We start from the raw sequence: 16,904 nt of genomic DNA on the forward strand, positions 1-16,904 counted from the left end.
CATAGCACGCAGGAGCCCAGGCCGCGGCGCCACGGTGGGGCCCTGAGCGCTGCCCAGCCAGGCGAGCAGACACTCTTGTGCCATAGACCGGCGCCCACAGGGGCCTGAAGGCTATGTGACAAGGCTGTGATATACATCAGGGATATAGGACAGCGAAAGGGGGGACGTAAAGCCCATACGATGTACAAAAGTCCCTCTCACCTCCCTCTCACCCTGCATCACCGCTGCCGCCGCTCGGCAAGCCAGTCACGAGCCCGGCGTGCGACCGGGCGCAGCCCGGCTGCCGGCGTCATATTACGGGAAACATAGGTGACACGTCAGCTGCTGTGCACAAGAGGGTTCAGGGCATGTGGTTGAGGGCGCGCAGGAGTGCATGCCTTTATTTTGTGGGCGTGCGTGTGGGCGTGCCCGCCCGCTGCGGGGCAGCGTGTGCAGCACAACTGCCCCGGGGGCTGTGCGGCGCGCCTGCCCCGCCCCGCGGTGTCAAGCTACACTAGGTGGCATGCATACACGGCACTCAGCCCGACATACCTAGCGGTGCCCTGACCACACGGTGGCCGGGCGCCCGGAAGCCCCTCCGGGCGCAGTGCCCATAGACGGGCCCAGCGCCTGTGTGGCGGCCCCACAAATGCCCCAACCTGCTTGGACTAGGCTGGTGACCATAGACGCATGCCCACAGCATACTGGCTGGGCAGGGCGCACATCGCTGGTTCGCGTGTGGGCATGTCGGCATGGTTTGCGGGTCCGCATCTTGGAATGAGTCGGCCTACCCCCACTTGAAGGTATCTTGTTTGCGGTCTTTTACATGAACGTATATGCTGGTAGGGATATGGAGGAACCGACGCCAGGAAAGTGGCGACTTTTAGCCTGACCTTGCGTGGCTCGCGCGAGGGTCGGTCGCGCTGGAAAGGCGAAAACAATTCATTGCACCAGCCCCGGGGCCACTTGCTCCACACGCAACAAAGATACACATCATAGATGTAATATGAAATACTCGCACAGGCAAGCAGCCGCATGGCGCAGGTGTGCCACGCCGTGCCGTCGCTGGCCGCCCTCGCCGCGCCACCTGTCTAGTCTGTGCAGCGCTCGTATCTTACGAAGGCAGGGGCGGCGTCAGTGGCCGAATTCCTTAATATGGCTTCGTTTGGTAGACGTCTTGACGAAACAGGCTGCCGCCGCTTCGTTCACCCCAAAAATGTTCCGGGGGCTCCGCCCCCGACCCGCACGGTTCGTGTGCGGCGGTGTCGGCGATCTCGGCGGACACCAATTGCGCGGGAATATAACAGTGAACCCAATGCCCCAGAACATTCTCAGATGTCGACACCGACACGACACGCCCACTCCTCCCCTGCTTCCCGCCGACCCAACCTCACTCTCCCGCCGTCAACACCCATAGATACAGCCCTCTGAGCCTTCTCACCATATGCCACGCAGGTTTTGGCCGTGGAGTAGCCGCTGGAACCCCCTTGTCCTTCGGCCAAAAGTGGCCGAAATCCCAAAACTGTCTTCGTCTGTTTGCCGAAAAAACCCCCAAGATCCCGCGCGTTTTGGCCGAAATTTCAAGTCAAGATCAAAATAATTTCTTCCGCCAGAGGCCCTTTTTGGCAAATTTCGTTCCGAACGAAGGAAGATACGAGCGCTGAGTCTGCAGTGCCCTTCAAAGTATGAGATGACTTTGTTATCTTGAGTCCTGAGTTTGTGCTACTTGAAGTGCATGTTGGTATGATTGGAGCGGTGCGCGTTTTAATACTCGCGGCGCAAACCAGCCGTTGGCCGTTGGGCCGCGCGTAGATGGCGGAAGGCCTGCACCTGCCTTCCCCCGCCCCCCACCAAGTGGGGCACCCTGGCATCCGCCGCTTTCATCCCCAGCAGCAAGAGCCCGTACATACACATCCTACTGATCAAGGCCATGTTTACAAAATGATTCCACGGCAAGTACGCCTGAATGCCGACCGCCCGTGTTTTGGCCCAACCCACATGCACGCGGCTCTCACACGCGGCGTGCACAGTCACAGCGACAGTCTCACATGTGCACAGGCTCAGCTAGCTTCCCAAGCAGCACATGACAAACATAAATGCACAAACAAATCATGTGCCCCCGCGCCAGCAAAGCATTTCAACGCGCCTGCGCAGGCTCAGCCTGAAATTGTCTGCATAGGCCACGCCAGAGAGCGCGGCAACAACGTGGCTTTCCAAAGATGCTCTGCACCCCTGCATGCTGGGAATCAATAATAATCCCACCACGCACACGCAACGTTTATTTGCCCTTTGCAAAGTGGTGTCATGCCTGGCTTGGAATCACTGCAACTGTTGCACAACCGGCCGCGCGGCCAAGACCTTCACACCCGAGGCGCCGCAACCCCCGCATCCACCTCCTCCCTTCCCAGCGCCTCCTCCACCTCCTCCCTTCCCTCCTCTCTCCTTCTACTCCGCCTCCTCCGCCAGCGGCTGCGGTACGCGCTGCAGCAGCAGCGGCACCAGCTCTGTGTTCTGGGGGCGGTAGGGCTCGCGGCCGGCGGCCAGCAGCACGGAGCGCGTGAAGCCCGAGTGCGTCACCACGAACACAACCCGCTCCGGAGCAAACTCCCACAGGTCCTGCAGGAAGCCCAGCGCGCGCTTGGTCTGCGGGATGGGGTGGAAGGGGGAGGGAGGGGAGAGAGGGGACAGGGAGGGAAGAGAAGGGAGGGAGGGGTTGAGGGAGCGAGAGGGAGGGATGCAGGGAGGGGGAGCAGGCAGGGGGTGGAGGGAGGGTGGTTTGGTGGAGCCTTGGCAGGTGCATTGGGGGCGGCGCCCCTGGCACCACCCCGTGTACGGCGTACCCCAGCCCTAGGGCTCACATCCCCAGCTCCCCATCCCCTTCCCCTTCCCCAGTCCTGTCCCAAGCCCCGTCCCAACCCTCGCCCCCCGCCCCCCTCACCCCCACCTGGTGCCCTTGGGTCTCGCGGTCCTCCGTCCACAGCGGGTCGGCGTCAGCCAGCAGCCCAAAGCCCGAGCGCTGGCCGGGCTTGCCGGGAGACACCGGGAACTCGAACTGCGGGAACCTGGTGCGCAGGCCCTGGGGGGTGGGGGAGATGGGGAGGGCGGCAGCGCAGGAAAGTGAGCGGGTGACGGCAACTCAACGGCATGACACGACACGGCACGACACGGCATGGCATGCACGCAAGCTGCAGGCGAGAGGGCTTCTCTGTCGGGGCACCACCACTCCTGCCCTCGTCCTAAACCTCCCCCGTCGTCAAACATGCGCCCCTTCACCCCCATGGAGTCATGAGGAACGGTGCAAACAAAACTCCTCCCCCCCCTCGCCGGCGCCGCGCGCCCTGCTTCTCCACGATGCCTCGGCCCCTTCCCATAAGCATTATTGCTTGCAACTGTCGCCTCTGCCTGTGCTCCGCTAGTTTGGCTTGGTTTGGTCCAAGTATAGTTTGGGCTGGTATTTACACCACCCTCCTCCCTGCAGCTCCCCCCACCCCTCGCACCTGCTCGAACTTGCACACGCCCTGCAGCTTCTCCTTGTCCCCGGGCTTGGGGTCGGAGGCGGAGCGGCGCGCGTCGCACGTGTCCTCGCCCAGCGTCTCGCGCACGTTCTCCTCCACATGGGTGGCGGTGAAGGGCAGGTCCTTGAGCGCGCGAGTGGCGGTCTCCAGGCAGCTGCAGGGGAGGGAGGGGAGGGAGGGGAGACGAGGTTGCGGCGAAATTGAGGCGAAATTGAGGCGAGATTGAGGCGAGATTGAGGCGAGATTGAGGCGAACCAACACCCAACACCCACGCACAGGCACACAGATACGCCGCTTGCCCCTGTGCTGCCCTGACGTGCACACAGGAACACAGGCACACAGGCACCGCCACCGCCACGGCCACGGCCTGCGGCGCTCGTACCGGCTGAGCGGGCTGACCACCGCACGTGCGGGCAGTCCTGCGGTGAGGGTCTTGAACCAGCCGCTGTCCAGCAGCATCAGGTTGAGCGCGTCCGCCTCCGCCTCACCCAGGTCCGTCAGGTCTGTGCGTCAGGCAGGTCACAACGCGAAGGACTGTGTTCAGGTCCGTGTTGTGTGTGTGTGTGTGTGTGTGTGTGTGTGTGTGTGTGTGTGTGTGTGTGTGTGTGTGTGTGTGTATGTGCGTGTGCGCCGCGCGTGTGTGTGGATGTGTTGTATCCCACCCCGCCCCGCCCCAGCCCCCGCGCCTCAGCCCCGCTTCAGCCCCGCACCCTACCCGCATCGAACAGGTTCCAGGAGGTGGCGTTGTCGCTGTAGCCGCACTTGGTCTCCCACTTGAACCACTCGTCCGGGCCCAGCGTGTCCGACAGGTAGTTGGACACCTACAGCACCCGGGGGGGGGAGCGCAAGGGGGCACATACAGGCGGGGTGCGTGCGTGTTTTTGTGTGTGTGTGTGTTAGAAAGCGCAGAGAAAGTAGCCACGGTACAAAGCGTTTAAACAACGAAACGAATAGAGACAACGCGCGTATGTGTATGTGTTATAGTTATCAGGGAGCACAAGGATACCCAGCCCCAGCCCCGAACCCCCAAGTCCCCAATGCGCCTGCGTGTTCCCGGGGCCTGGGCCCATAGGTCCCTGGACATCCCCCCAGAGGTCCCTGAAGGTCTCCCACAAATGGTCCCTGAAAAGGTCCCTGCAGGTCCCTCCTGCGCCTCCACTGGTCGCTCACCGCCTGACCGTGGCGGATGAGGAAGATGAGCTTGGAGTCTGTTGGGGCGGGGGTGAGCGGCACATGCAGTGGGTAGCCGTTCATGTGGGGCATGAGGCGGGTGTGGCAGTTGTGAAAGGGGAATGGTCATAGGGGGTGGCACCGCTAGGTCCTGGGTACGGACGGCACAGATCCCTTGCACTCGACTTCCGAGCAGATGGGGAGTGGCGCCAGAGCAGGTGGGGAATGGTGCCAGGGTAGGTGGTGGGCAGCGGCGCCTGGGGATAAGAGCGTCTGTTGATTCACGTTGCCGCACTCACGTGCCCGCATGGGCCCAAACTACCTGGCACAAAGCCTTGCCGCTCTTCTGGCGGTGTGCCACGTGATACTCAGTTCATTCGGTTACAACCCCTGCCATACGGTATCCTCGTCAGAACACTCACCTTTGAACCAGGTCCCCGATCCCGCAACCCCACGCCCGTTCGCGCGCCGAGCCTCCACGCCCTCTACAGCCTCAAGCGCTACGCACCTGGCAGCTGGTCCAGAGTTTGGTGAATGACATCCCATGTGACCAGCGCGCCGAACGAAAAGTGCTGGCCAGGGCCGGGGAGCTGCTTGGAGGCGCGCTCCTGCAGATTGCATCAGGTGGAGGTGGACTTTTAGGTGGGCTTGTTTTAATCAGGGGTGAGATTGAAGGGTACTACCATGATGACATAAAGAGCGTTTTAGCCATGAGATTGAACATGTAGGCTTGCAGCGCAGGGACGTGCCAGGTGGCATGTCGCATGGCCAGGTCGTGGCAGTACGCGCATAACATGCCAGCGCATGGGCGCACCAGCCGAACCGAGTCCTAAGATCCTCATAATTGGCACGGGTGAACTTGCACGAGTGACAGAATCCCGAGGCCGGCGTGGCTTCCAGTGTCGGAAGGAGGCTGTCAGACTCAGCACGCATGGCGGCACACCGCACCTGAATGAACAGCCCGGTGGGGGTGCGATACGGGTGCTTGTCCTTCTTGTCAACGTGCTTGTTAATAAACTTCAGCTGGTGCGTAATGTCGCCATCGTCCACGGCGCTGCGCTGGAGCGGTCTCGTCGCGGCTGCGCACGCGAGCACACCAGCGAGCAGCGCTACCGCAAACACCACACGGGCCATGGTACCTAAACCTCTTGCACTATGCGTATTCAGGCCCGCTTGCTGCAGTGATGCAAGAAAGGACTTTAACGGTGTGTTTCGGCACGCAATTGCGTGCAGGTGGGGATAATACCAATTCCGCCTTCTGCTGTTGGACAGATATATGTTCAAACACTATGCATGTCCGCGGTACACTGAGTGCTCGTTTTTACGTCTCAGGGAATCGAGGAATCGCTGCCGTAATCGCTCGGGATGGCCCTTGCCAGCTGCAGTCTTCATGCAGAATGATACAAGAATACGTCTTTTATCATATACGTACATGCGGTTCAGGGGGAGGCAGGGGCTGTTGGCCTGCACGCGTGTGCGCCCCAGCACCCCCTTTTCTGGGCAACCCTACCTGCCCCCTCCTGCCCCCTCCTTCTTCCCTTCCCTTCCCTTCCGCGCCAGCGACTTCTACTTACTGGACTCTCTGCCGCTTCCTGGCCTCCCATTCCTGCGGTGCTGCCACATCCGCCACCCGCCTCTCTCGCTTGGCTGCCGTCGCCGCCTCCTCCTTGGCTGCCGCTCTCGCTGCCGCCGCCTCCATCGCCTTCGCCTTCTGCTTGGCTGCTGCCGCCGCCTCCTTCGCCTTCTCCTTCTGCGTGGCTCCTCGCGTCTAGCTGTCTGCGCAGTTTCGGCTGGTTGGATACGATACGGCTCGCCGAACTGGAAGTTGGGCAGCTGAGGCCGCTGCTGCTGCGGCACGCTGCCTAGTGGGCAGGGCTGGGCAGGGCCGGTCCCGGGAGCACTCCACGCGCTGCTCCTTCAGGTCCCAGACCCCGCCCGGCACTTCCCAGCCAGCCCGCCAGCAGCAGCAACCTGCGCCCGTGCAGCCCCCGTGCATGAGGCAAGAGGAGTGCACGATTCCACCAGTTCAGGCTGTCCAGCTCTGTGTGCAGCTTGCATGAGCCGAGTGACAAAGGCATACACCAGGCGTTACAGCTTGTTTCGCAGGGCCCCGGCTTCGCAGGGCCCATAATACCTGCAGCCCACCACAACCCAATGAGCCCAAGGCAAACCTATGCACCTTGCTCCCCGTCCTCGTCCTCGTCCTCGTCCTCCTCCTCCTCCCTCACATCACCATACCAATAATACCGTAACTAGCTAGGATGTTGTGGACTGGATGCCTGCTTGTGTTGTGTGTGGCAGAATCCATCGTCTCCATCGTGTGCAGTACAGTGCATCAAAAACTTGTACTGCCAGGAGCCCGGCGCTGTGATGCCTCGCCGCCTCCCCGCCAACCATCAACAGCAACTTGTCAACTCCAATGCCCGCATGAGCAACGCATCTGATATTGTCAGGCCCTCTATCAACATCTAAATCATGGGCCGCGCGTGCTTGCTCTGCCAACCGTATTTTTTTGGCAATGCCAGTGCCATCCAGACCATACATGGTAGCACTCTTCGAAACACACACGCAGGCAAGGCCAGCTGTACTCTCCTGTGCGCGCACCTTATCCGATGTCGCATGGCCGCTGCGTCGCCTTCAGGAACACGGCTCAGGCGTAAAACCCCTGCCCTCCATACAGCATACCGGCGCCTGAGAGCAACCGACCTGCATACACACCTCACACATTATTGTGGCAATGCCCACGGGCCGCAGTGTTTCGCCAGGCCCGCCACTCGGCATGTCGCCCACGCACCACATGCCGACGTCACCCACCACCAAGGTACAACAAAACTTTACGGCACATACAAACGACATGCACAAAGCGGCACGCACACACGCAGCAAGCGCGGGACGAGTGACTCTAGCCCGCTGCCGTCGATTTGAAGTGTACACTGCTCGGGCATGAAGTGAAGTGACAGCAGCATATATGGGTACATGTCCTCTTGACGCCGCCACCTTGCCGCACTTCTTCTTCTTCTTCTGGCGTCGTCTGTTCAAGCGCGCTGCTTGTCGCCCAACGCCACGCAGCATACACGTACATCTGCTCTTTCGACCAGCGTGCACTGCTCTGCCGTGCTGCCCACCAACCGTGTCTCATGCTTCCCCTCTTGCACAGCCCCTCCCCCCCATCTTCGGCTTGCTCCGAGCTCCTCACTGCCACGCAATACTCACCCACCAACGAACCAAAAAAGATTCACCAGGTCTGCCCCAGGGGCGCTGGCATCAAAACCATGAAACTTTTGTGCGGGCTTCTGCAGGCGCAGCAAACTCCCACGCACCGCAAACGTGCAACAATGCACCATGTCAGTGTGGCACGCACTTTACCACACTCACGATGATTCTCTTCTGCAATTAATTTCTCTTCTGCTGTCCCTCACTAAGGGAGGGACTCAAGGCGTCTGCACACAACCACAGCGGCAGCGACGTGTGAGGCTCTGTTCGTGCGCCCGCGCCTTACCGCCAGCGGCACATTCTGTTGTCGAGCCCATGCGCGCTCCGCTCGCCTGCCTCCTTGCTCATGCATCCTCCAGAGCTAGCCATATGCTTGGCCAGACCAAACCACCCTGTGCTCCCCGCTCCTCCACACTCGGACACCCTCTCACAAAGGGCCCACCAGCCTGACGGGGCTTAAAACCCTTCCGCACTAACACGTGCCTGCACTTTCCAAAATGGTAATCTTCCTAGCCTGCTTTCAGTACGTAGGCCAAAACAAAATTTGCGACAGTGCATACTGAGCTTGGTCCCCGCAGCGATTGCCGCCGCGGGCCTCGCTCCATGCCAGAGCTTGATGTGTGCGACTCCCCCAGGCCCCCCTGGGCGCTCGCTCCACCTGTTGTTTTTATAGAACCCTCCTCCTCACTTTGAGCTGCTGACCATGCACACACAAACTCACAGCACCGTGTGCATAATTTGTTGAGACACACACACACACACACACACACACACACACACACACACACACACACACACACACACACACACACACACACACACACACACACACACACTGCATCGCATGCACTGTCTTTGCGCAACGTTTTCCTTGTGCTCTTTAACACACACACACACACCAAACTCGCACGGCACGCACACGCACACACGCACGCAGGGAAGACGCACTGTATATCCTGTATGCAAGCGCCGGACACGTGTTGCTCTGCGTACCCGGTTTCAGGCTCAGGTCGCCAACACGCCGCCTTTCCTATGTGCAGTTGGCGGCTTTGGGCTGACGCCGCTGACCTTTTCCTTCCTTGGCTTCCGCCGGCCGCTCAGATGAAATTGTCCCTCGACATTGCGCCTCGCCATCCACAGCGCGACGCGCACCTCCTCCGCTTCGCACTCTCTCCAAATAACCAAATCTCGTGTGCCGTGCAACTAGCCCCGATTGGAGCCGGGCAGCCGCTCATACAAAATACAACATCCATGCCCTGCCAACGATGCAACAACAGCAACGATTCCTACACCTCGCCTCAAACCGGCGCCGGGGCCTACACCAACCCCTTCTCATCTGCATCCATCCACGCCCTGCGCTCCTACCCCCTCCCTCTCAGGCGATGACCACGTGCACCCCCTCCAGCCCTCCACCCCCTCCAGCCCCCTCACGCCGCAGGCGATGACCACGTGCACCCCTGCCTCAGGCGATGACCACGTGCACCCCTCCCTCACTCCTCAGGCGATGACCACGTGCACCCCTGCCTCCCTCTCAGGCGATGACCACGTCCAGGTACAGCACGGGCGAGTTCTCGCGGCCGGCCCCCGGGTGGCGCACAAAGGTGTGCGGCAGGATCATGAGGCCGCCCAGGTCCAGGCTGCGCAGCTGCCGGTCCAGCTTGAACAGCGCCCGAAGCACCGGCGGCACACGCACCAGGCTGCCCGCGGGGGCGGCGGGCCGCAGCATGCCGGGGCCGGCGGCCGAGGAGGAGAACGAGGAGGAGGAGGCAGGGCCGTGGCCGTGGCCGAGCTCGAAGGAGGCGGTGGGGGAGAAGGAGGCGGTGGGGGAGAAGGAGGGGCTGGGCGAGCCGAGCAGGCGGCCGGCGCCGGAGGGCCCTGTCGCGTGGTGGTGGTTGTGGCCGTTGTGGCCGTTGTGGTGGTGGTTGTGGTGGTTATCCTGCATGGCCTGCTGCGCCGCCGGCTGCGGCGCGGGCTGGCGCGGCGCCGGCTGCGGCGGGTGGTAGGCGTGGTTGTGGTGGTGCTCGTGCTCGTAGAACTGGTCGAAGGATGCCAGCGGCGAGAACTGCGCCACCGCGGCCTGTCCGTCGCCGTTGCCGCTGCCGCCGGCCTGCACGGCCATGCCGCTGGCCACCGCCGCCGTCACCGCCGCCACCAGCGCGTCCTCGCCGTCCGCCACAGCCGCCACCGCAACGCTTCCGCCGCCGCTGTACGCCGCCTGCTGCTGATACTGCTGCTGCTGCTGCTGCTGCTGCGCCTGCGGCGTGTGCGGCGGCTCGGCGCTGAGGCCCTCGCCGGCGCACTCCTCGTCGTCGCTCCAGCAGTCGGCCTCGATCTCCTCGTCGAACCAGGTGGTGCGCAGCGTCACCATGCCGTCACGCAGCACGGCCCGCAGCAGCGCACTCAGCAGCGCGTGCGTGTTGGCGGCGGGGCCCACGCGCAGCACCTGCTGCCCCATGCTGCTGCCCACCGTGTAGATGGAGGTGGCGGCGGCGGCGGGCGGCGCGGCGGGCGAGGCGGCGGCGGGCGGGATGGGCACGCCGCGCGCGCACAGCACGAAGCAGCAGTCGGGGTTGGTGCGGTGGGAGGAGCGGCCGCTGCTGCCGCTGCCGCTGCCGCCCGGGCCGGCGCCGCCGTCATAGGAGGCAGTCGGCGAGCCGCCGCCGCCGCCGCCTACGGCACTGGGGCTGCCGCTGCCTGCGGCGGCGGAGTGGATGCCGGAGTGGCTGGATGCGGGGCTGCCGCCTGGGCTGCTGCTGGCGCCGGGGCTGATGTGCAGCACGCCCAGGGCGCAGGCGCCGGCGGCGAAGGCCGCGGGGTCGCACACCGGGTCCAGCGCCGTCGCCAGGCCTGCAGCCGGAACAGCACAGGCGAGGAGGAGGGCAAGAAGGTTGTTAAATGAAAGGAGCGGAGAGGTTGTCAGGTAGTTAGGGCTGGGCGGGCGGGCGTCCACGGCGCCATCCCCGGTACGGCGGAACGATACGACCCAGGCCACCTTCCGATGCCTCCATCCCCCGCTCCCCATTCCTCACGCAACCATCACCCCCCCCCGCCGCAAACAAGACCCCCCCCAATCCGCGCACCTGCCGCCGCCAGCTTCGCGCTCGCGTGGCCCAGCGCCGTCAGCAGCGTGGACACGGTGCCGGGCTCGTCGGGCAGCTCCAGCAGCAGCTTGTCGCCGCGCAGCAGCGCGCCCGTGATGTCGCGTGCGAGTGTGGAGCTGGCGTCGTAGTCCAGCACGCGCGCGTACAACATGGGCGGCCGGGATACCGGGGTGATGGGCATGCCCTTGTCGCCGAAGTGCTCGGGGGGTTGCGGAGGGTGCTGAGGGTACTGAGGGTGCTGAGGGTGCTGAGGGTGCTGGACGTGGAGCGCATCGGAGCTGTGGAGCAGGTCGGGCGCGGCCACGATGTTGCCGACCAGCTCCACCGCGCCGTTGGTGGAGTACTGGTAGCTCAGCTCCACCGCGCTGGCGAGCTCGTGGTCGGCGTGGCTGCGCTGGGCGGGGGAGGGAAGCTGCGCGGCGTGGTGGTGGTGGTCATGGTGGTCGATGCGTTGCGGTTGGGCGTGCGCGTCGTGGTGAACGTGGCGCTGTGGGTGCGGATGGTGCGGGTGGTGCACCGTGTCCACAAAGACGTGGTGGTGCGCGCCCGCGTCTCCACGCTGGCTGCGTGAATGCTGACGCGCATGCTTTTCGTCATCGTGCGCCAGCTGCTGCTGCATCCGCAGCAACTCCTCTTCGACATGACTCCGCTGGTTGTTCAGAGCCTTAAGCACCACGGAGAGCCTGCGCAGAGCGGCGCAAACGGCGCAGAAAGCGTCGCGTAGGAGAATGCCGTGCCAAAAACGCGCGTTTGACTCGCGCGCCTGCAACGCCTTGCATTGCGAGACATATACCACCTTTTCTACAAGGGCTTGTAGCATTTGGGGTGCGCGCGCAGCTGCTTCCGAAAAGGGCTTCGGTCCCGCCGAACTCACCTCGCCGGCACCAGGCCTCGCTCTGTGCGCCCAGCAGCAGAACCGACACCAGCAGCTCCATGAACACGTTGCGTCGACGTCAAGCTTGGGAGACCAGCGAACGGCATTCAGCAAAAGTACCGCCTAAGAGCGCAGCTTGTTGGTATTGCAACACAAGGGAAAAGCCAGGCTTTACGTGGAGGGTTGTGTGGTTTAACCAACATTCATTGCCAGGGCTTTGGCGCGGGGCACAGCAATCGACGGTGCGGGTTCTCCATGCAGCCCTTGAACAACAGTGCTTCAGCACAGGGGGCTTTGCATACCTTTCGTGTTGTAAGCTGCGATAGCAGCGTAGCTCACTAGAAATGAGCGACCCAGCGAACTATATTTTCGCGAAACGGACAGGCGAAGTCCTTGTAAAGCTCCCCGGCAGCATCAATGGGTGAGCTAATGGGCTAAACAGAGGCAGGGGCGCTACACGCGTAGCGGTGCTTTGACAGGCTTGCGAACCGGACCTGTCATTCACATGTCATGCCGTCCCAAAATGTCGCCGATCCGTTCGTGAACAGGAATGGCTTCAAGCTCGACACGTTGCACGACTGCGAGGTGTACATACTCGACCACACAAGCCAAGTGCAGGTGGGTGGTCACACGCGCTCAGTGGCTAGCGGGGCCACTTGGTTTGGCACGCCACGCACGGCTGTAGCTGCATGAGCAGCAGGTGCCAGGTCAAATATGATTACGTATAAGCTTGACCTTTGACTGTGCCCGCTTGTGCAGGTTGACGATTGGTGAGGCGACTGAGGGAGAATGGAAGCGCGCAGGGGCTGGGGCAGCGCACCCCCTGCCCTCAGTTAGTGGTTAGTTCAGTTGCTGGAGTGCCCAGTCCTTCCAGGGTAGAGCATGCATGCGGTTGGTTGGTATTTTGGAAACTGGTCAGGGTACCAGTCTGGCAGGAGCAGTGAGTGGCCCGGCATGCTGCGGAGCTGGCTTAGGCCTGCTTGCGCTTGACGCATGTGCATCATCTCCCTCTTCCATCACTTGCCCCTGCCGCTCTGCCCCGACCCCCTTTGCAGCGTCAACTGCAAAATCTTCATAGGTGGGTGCGGACGTGCGCTTTCTCTGCCCGCGCTGGGTGCAAGCAGAGATCGCCGCGCCAACAACAACCTCGTCCCAGCACGGAATAAGGACAGCCATAACAAGCGACCCAATGTGCAATGCGATTCTCTCCGCTACCTGCTCACGGCTCACGCATAGCCTGGATGCCCCCCCTCCCGCATCGTCACCACTCTCTGCCCACAGGCCCCACTGACGGCTCCGTGTTTGTACGCGACTGCCGCGACTGCACCCTGTGTGTGGCCGCGCGCCAGCTGCGCACACGCGACTGCACCCGACTGGACATTGGTGCGTGCACGCCGGGCTGGGCTGAGGGCGTGCATGTGAGATAATTGTGGATGGGTTGAGGGGGCCGGAGGCTGGGCAGCGGTGTCATGCGTTAGCGTGCATTGCGTTGCGTTGCGTGTGTGCGAGTGGCGCTTAGGCGGTTGACACGCCCAGGTACGGTGCCGGTCCACAACTTGGATGCCGCCACCTCAGCATCCGCCACAACTGCGGCACCGTTCCCGCGCCATCCCACTACGCCCCGGCCCGCCCCGCCCCCGTGCCCGCACCTGCCCGCGCAGCCCTGTACTGCGCCACGCAGCCCAGCATAGAGACCAGCACCCACATCCGCTTCAGTTGCTGGCGCGGCGCATACCCGGGCTTGGCGCAGCACTTCAGGTGGGCGCGGGGTGGTCGGGGCGGGCCCTAATTTCTTACCGTAATGAGCAGTGATGTCAATGCAGGCTTGCGCCGGGCAGTGGGCGCTTGCGTTGACAGGCCACGCGCTTGAGACAGCGGCCGGGGCCAGGGTTGGAGTCAGGGTTTGGGTTAGCGAAAGGGAACAAGCTGGCAACGCGTTCTGATGCCATGCCGACGGCCAGCGGCGAGTCGTTGTAGAAATCCAAACCCCACATGCCGCCTACTTGCATGCTGCCGCCATCCACCTGCGTTGTGTGCTGTGTGCCGTGTGCTGTGTATGCCGTCCACTCCACACAGCGATGCCAAGCTGGACCCGACCAAGAACACCTGGATGCAGGTGTGGCTGTGTGTTAAAAAACGAAACGAAAGCCTGTGGCTGTGTGTGTGTGTGTGTGTGTGTGTGTGTGTGTGTGTGTGCGGCTGTGTATGTGTGGCTGTGTATGTGCGTGTGTGGCTGTGTGTTTGTGTATGACGTGTGCACAGCAGGGCTGGCCCATATGCAGTTGTGCACCACCAAGTTTCACACAGCAATAACGTCACCGCACACACATAAGCGGGCTTTCGTTTCGTTTCTTAACTCAATAGGTGTATGATTTCAACTCCAAGGACGACCTGGGCGCGCCGCACTACTCCCTGGACGAGTCCGCACCCGCCGGCGGCGACGGCGGCTGGTGGCTGCCGCCGCCCGACGTGCTGACGCAGCTGGCGGCGCCGCCGGAGTGCCCCGTGGCGGCGCCGGACGGGTCGCTGTACGGAGGCGGCCGCGTGGAGCCGCCGCCGCCCTCGCCAGGTGCGCGAGGGGGGGATGTGCGTCGCGGCCTTTAGCCCATGTCCTCAGCTGTTTCCTTGGGGCGGGGCCTTGACTGCCTCCCCTCCTCAGCGCGCTGCCTCCGTGCCTCTCAGCGGCTGCATGCGGCCGCCCCCACAACCTACTGTTCCAGGCTATGCCTACACTTCTTAAGTAATCATGAATGCAACCTCCCACCTCGCCGCCTCCTCGCCTCCTCGGCCCCCCCCCAGGCGGCGGCCGGCAGCTGCCCGACAGCCTGCCGCCCAGCCCCGGGCGGGCGGCGGCTCACGACGAGGAGCTGGAACTGGAGGACGACCCCGAGGAGTGCGCGCCCGTGCTGCTGGGTGAGGGGCAGGAGGGGGGTGAGGGTGTGGGGTTGGAGAGGAGAGGGTTAGCCATCCGTGCTGGTGGGGGCTACTGTTTTATGAAGAACGTAGAATTGTTGTGCCCGAGATTCTATTGTTTTGGAGGACGGCTTGGTCGTTGCTGGTTCAACTCGAGCGACACGCAGCCGGACGCAGCCAGGCGCACACTCAGCCCCCCATGCGCTCCGCATGCCGCTCGGGACTGCACACCATGATCTTGAAACGGCCTAAGGCACCCACTGACCGCCCCGCGTGCCTGTCGCCACCCTGCAGAGGGCGAGGATGGCGGGCGCTCGTTTGTGATGCCGGCGCAGCCCTCGCCGCGCCGCGACCCAGCCGGCGATGACGGCGACGGCGACAGCGCCTTCAGCTTCGCCTCGCCCCGGGCCGCCGCCAACAGCCTGCCCGCAGCCGCCGCCGCCACCGCCGCCGCTGCTGCCGCAGCGCCGCTGGCCGCCGCCGGCTCCGGCTCTGCCGCCGGCCTTGGCTCCGGCCTCGGCTCCCTGGGCAGCGGAGCGGTGGCGGCGGCATCGGTGGTGCCGCCGCCGCCACTGTCCGTGCTCGGGTCGGGCGGCGCCCGCGCGTCCGAAACGTCGGCGCCGCAGGAGGGCGTGGCGTCGCCTTCGGCGGTGCCGCTACCGCTGGGCGGCGGCGATGGCGACGCGGACCCGTTCTTTGGAGCTGCCGTCCCTGCCCAGGGTAGCGGCGGCAGTGCGGATGCGGCGGTGGCGGTGGCTGCGCCGCCGCCTCCGGCTTACGCGGAGGAGGATTTCTTCTTTACGCCGTCGACGGCGGCCGCCGGCAACGGCGGCAGCGCTGGACAGGGCGTGGCGGCGGCCGCGGAGCCGGAGGGTGAGGACGCGCGCGTGGCGTGGCGTGTGGCTAACGCGGGCCGCCTCAAGGCGGCGGCGGCGGCGGAGAGCGCGGCCAAGGACAAACTGGGGGCGGAGGCGCGGCAGCGGCTGGCGGCGCTGCAGCAGGTGGGGCAAGGCGCGCGTGGCTGTGTGTGTGGTGGTGGTGGTCGGGGGTGGAGGGCGTAGCCGTCCACGAAAGACGGTGGAGGCGGGGGCCGCAATGTTACCTGGAGGCGACAGAGGCGACGTGGCCACAAAGGACGGTGGTCGACGGCGGGTCCTGTTGCTAACCTTGTGCCGGCCCCAAAGGCCGCAATGCCCTACGTACACCTCATCACGCACCCAGCCATCCCACGCACATTACCGCCCAACCCGCCACCCCGCCACGCACCCTCAACCTTATTATCCCCCCCTCTGCCCCACCCCACCCATCCCAATCCCCCACTCCTCCGCTCGCAGGGGCGCACGGCGCTCCTGAAGCAGCGCTTCTCAACCAACCGTGCCAGTGCCACCGCCACCACCGCTGGCGGCGGCGGCAAGCTCTCAAAGGCGGCGGCCGGCGGCTGGGCGGCGGTGGCTGAGCTGGTGGACCCCGCAGGGAGCGGCGGTGCCGGTGGCGGCGCAGGTGCCGGCAGCGGCAAGGCGGGGGGTGCGGGGCCGGCGAAGGACGTGGCACGGTTCAAGCAGATGCTGCTGAAGCTCAAGGCGCAGCAGCTGAAGGATCCGCAGGGGAAGAAGAAGTAGTGGTGCTGTGCTGGTAGGCGGCGTGCGGCGGGATGCGGGAGGGTCAGAGGAAGGGGTGCTTCCTTCATCCACCAGCCAGTTGTGCGGCCGCCGGCGCCGAGCGGCCGTCGGCGCCGTCTGCGCCCTTGGACGGGGCAGGCAGCGCCAATGCACTGCCGTGTGGGTGGTGCGCCCAGAGTGATTACCAGCTTGGGACTGCAGAAGCAAGATAGGGCGCGTCGACGGGCGGACGGGGTCACCCTGCCAAGGTGTAAGTGTGGAACCGGGAACCGTAGAACTTCAGGCGCTGTTTGGATGTCGGCACGATTGCTGCGACAGCAATTGTGTCGGACCTCAGGTGTCCCATGCGGATCATCAACTGCATGCAGATGGGGCGTACCGTACGTGTCAAGCACGTGTAAGCATCCAATGAGGCATGCCTGGGCCCAGCCGTGTGCGCTGCTGTGGGCTGGACCAGGCAGGACTGGGTGAGGAGTGGGCTGCAGGCACTGTCGGGGCGGGCTGCAGCGCTGCCCATCGG

General features: G+C 63.9%; 3 protein-coding genes across 3 annotated transcripts; 1 reads left to right on the forward strand and 2 right to left on the reverse strand.

Annotated features, from left to right (window-relative positions):
• Positions 1-1,279: 1,279 nt before the first annotated feature.
• Positions 1,280-6,085, reverse strand: CHLRE_06g293150v5 (uncharacterized protein). Its single transcript, XM_043063456.1, has 8 exons — positions 5,613-6,085; positions 5,173-5,272; positions 4,665-4,702; positions 4,210-4,315; positions 3,877-3,997; positions 3,477-3,648; positions 2,924-3,055; positions 1,280-2,622 (listed from the first exon to the last, which is right to left on the reverse strand). Exons 1-8 carry the CDS (start codon positions 5,796-5,798, stop codon positions 2,425-2,427), a joined length of 1,053 nt encoding a protein of 350 aa, XP_042924162.1. The 5' UTR covers positions 5,799-6,085; the 3' UTR covers positions 1,280-2,424.
• A 655-nt stretch (positions 6,086-6,740) lies between these two features.
• On the reverse strand, positions 6,741-12,055 carry CHLRE_06g293200v5 (uncharacterized protein). The gene is made up of 3 exons (XM_043063457.1): positions 11,853-12,055; positions 10,958-11,661; positions 6,741-10,724 (listed from the first exon to the last, which is right to left on the reverse strand). Exons 1-3 carry the CDS (start codon positions 11,957-11,959, stop codon positions 9,409-9,411), a joined length of 2,127 nt encoding a protein of 708 aa, XP_042924163.1. The 5' UTR covers positions 11,960-12,055; the 3' UTR covers positions 6,741-9,408.
• Positions 12,056-12,155: 100 nt separating this feature from the next.
• CHLRE_06g293250v5 (uncharacterized protein) lies at positions 12,156-16,797 on the forward strand. Its single transcript, XM_043063458.1, has 11 exons — positions 12,156-12,273; positions 12,401-12,470; positions 12,612-12,622; positions 12,908-12,930; positions 13,134-13,235; positions 13,514-13,610; positions 13,929-13,968; positions 14,217-14,421; positions 14,652-14,765; positions 15,060-15,766; positions 16,100-16,797. Exons 1-11 carry the CDS (start codon positions 12,197-12,199, stop codon positions 16,382-16,384), a joined length of 1,731 nt encoding a protein of 576 aa, XP_042924164.1. The 5' UTR covers positions 12,156-12,196; the 3' UTR covers positions 16,385-16,797.
• The last annotated feature ends 107 nt before the right edge of the window (positions 16,798-16,904 follow it).

This window comes from Chlamydomonas reinhardtii, chromosome 6 (assembly GCF_000002595.2).
Source record: "Chlamydomonas reinhardtii strain CC-503 cw92 mt+ chromosome 6, whole genome shotgun sequence".
Classification (NCBI taxonomy): Eukaryota; Viridiplantae; Chlorophyta; class Chlorophyceae; order Chlamydomonadales; family Chlamydomonadaceae; genus Chlamydomonas; species Chlamydomonas reinhardtii.

Bases quoted from the DNA above. Each gene is read 5' to 3' on its own strand.
- CHLRE_06g293150v5 (XM_043063456.1), bottom strand. From the start codon at position 5,798: ATGGCCCGTGTGGTGTTTGCGGTAGCGCTGCTCGCTGGTGTGCTCGCG. The intron at 3,649-3,876 runs GTACGAGCGCCG...CCTCCCCTGCAG, and splicing joins GTGGTCAGCCCGCTCAGCCG to CTGCCTGGAGACCGCCACTC. The intron at 2,623-2,923 runs GTGGGGGTGAGG...CCCATCCCGCAG, and splicing joins GCGAGACCCAAGGGCACCAG to ACCAAGCGCGCGCTGGGCTT.
- CHLRE_06g293200v5 (XM_043063457.1), bottom strand. From the start codon at position 11,959: ATGCCGTTCGCTGGTCTCCCAAGCTTGACGTCGACGCAACGTGTTCAT. The intron at 11,662-11,852 runs GTGAGTTCGGCG...CGCTCTGCGCAG, and splicing joins CGAGGCCTGGTGCCGGCGAG to GCTCTCCGTGGTGCTTAAGG. The intron at 10,725-10,957 runs GTGCGCGGATTG...TTCCGGCTGCAG, and splicing joins CGCGAAGCTGGCGGCGGCAG to GCCTGGCGACGGCGCTGGAC.
- CHLRE_06g293250v5 (XM_043063458.1), top strand. From the start codon at position 12,197: ATGAGCGACCCAGCGAACTATATTTTCGCGAAACGGACAGGCGAAGTC. The intron at 12,274-12,400 runs GTGAGCTAATGG...GTTCGTGAACAG, and splicing joins CTCCCCGGCAGCATCAATGG to GAATGGCTTCAAGCTCGACA. The intron at 12,931-13,133 runs GTGGGTGCGGAC...CTCTGCCCACAG, and splicing joins CAACTGCAAAATCTTCATAG to GCCCCACTGACGGCTCCGTG.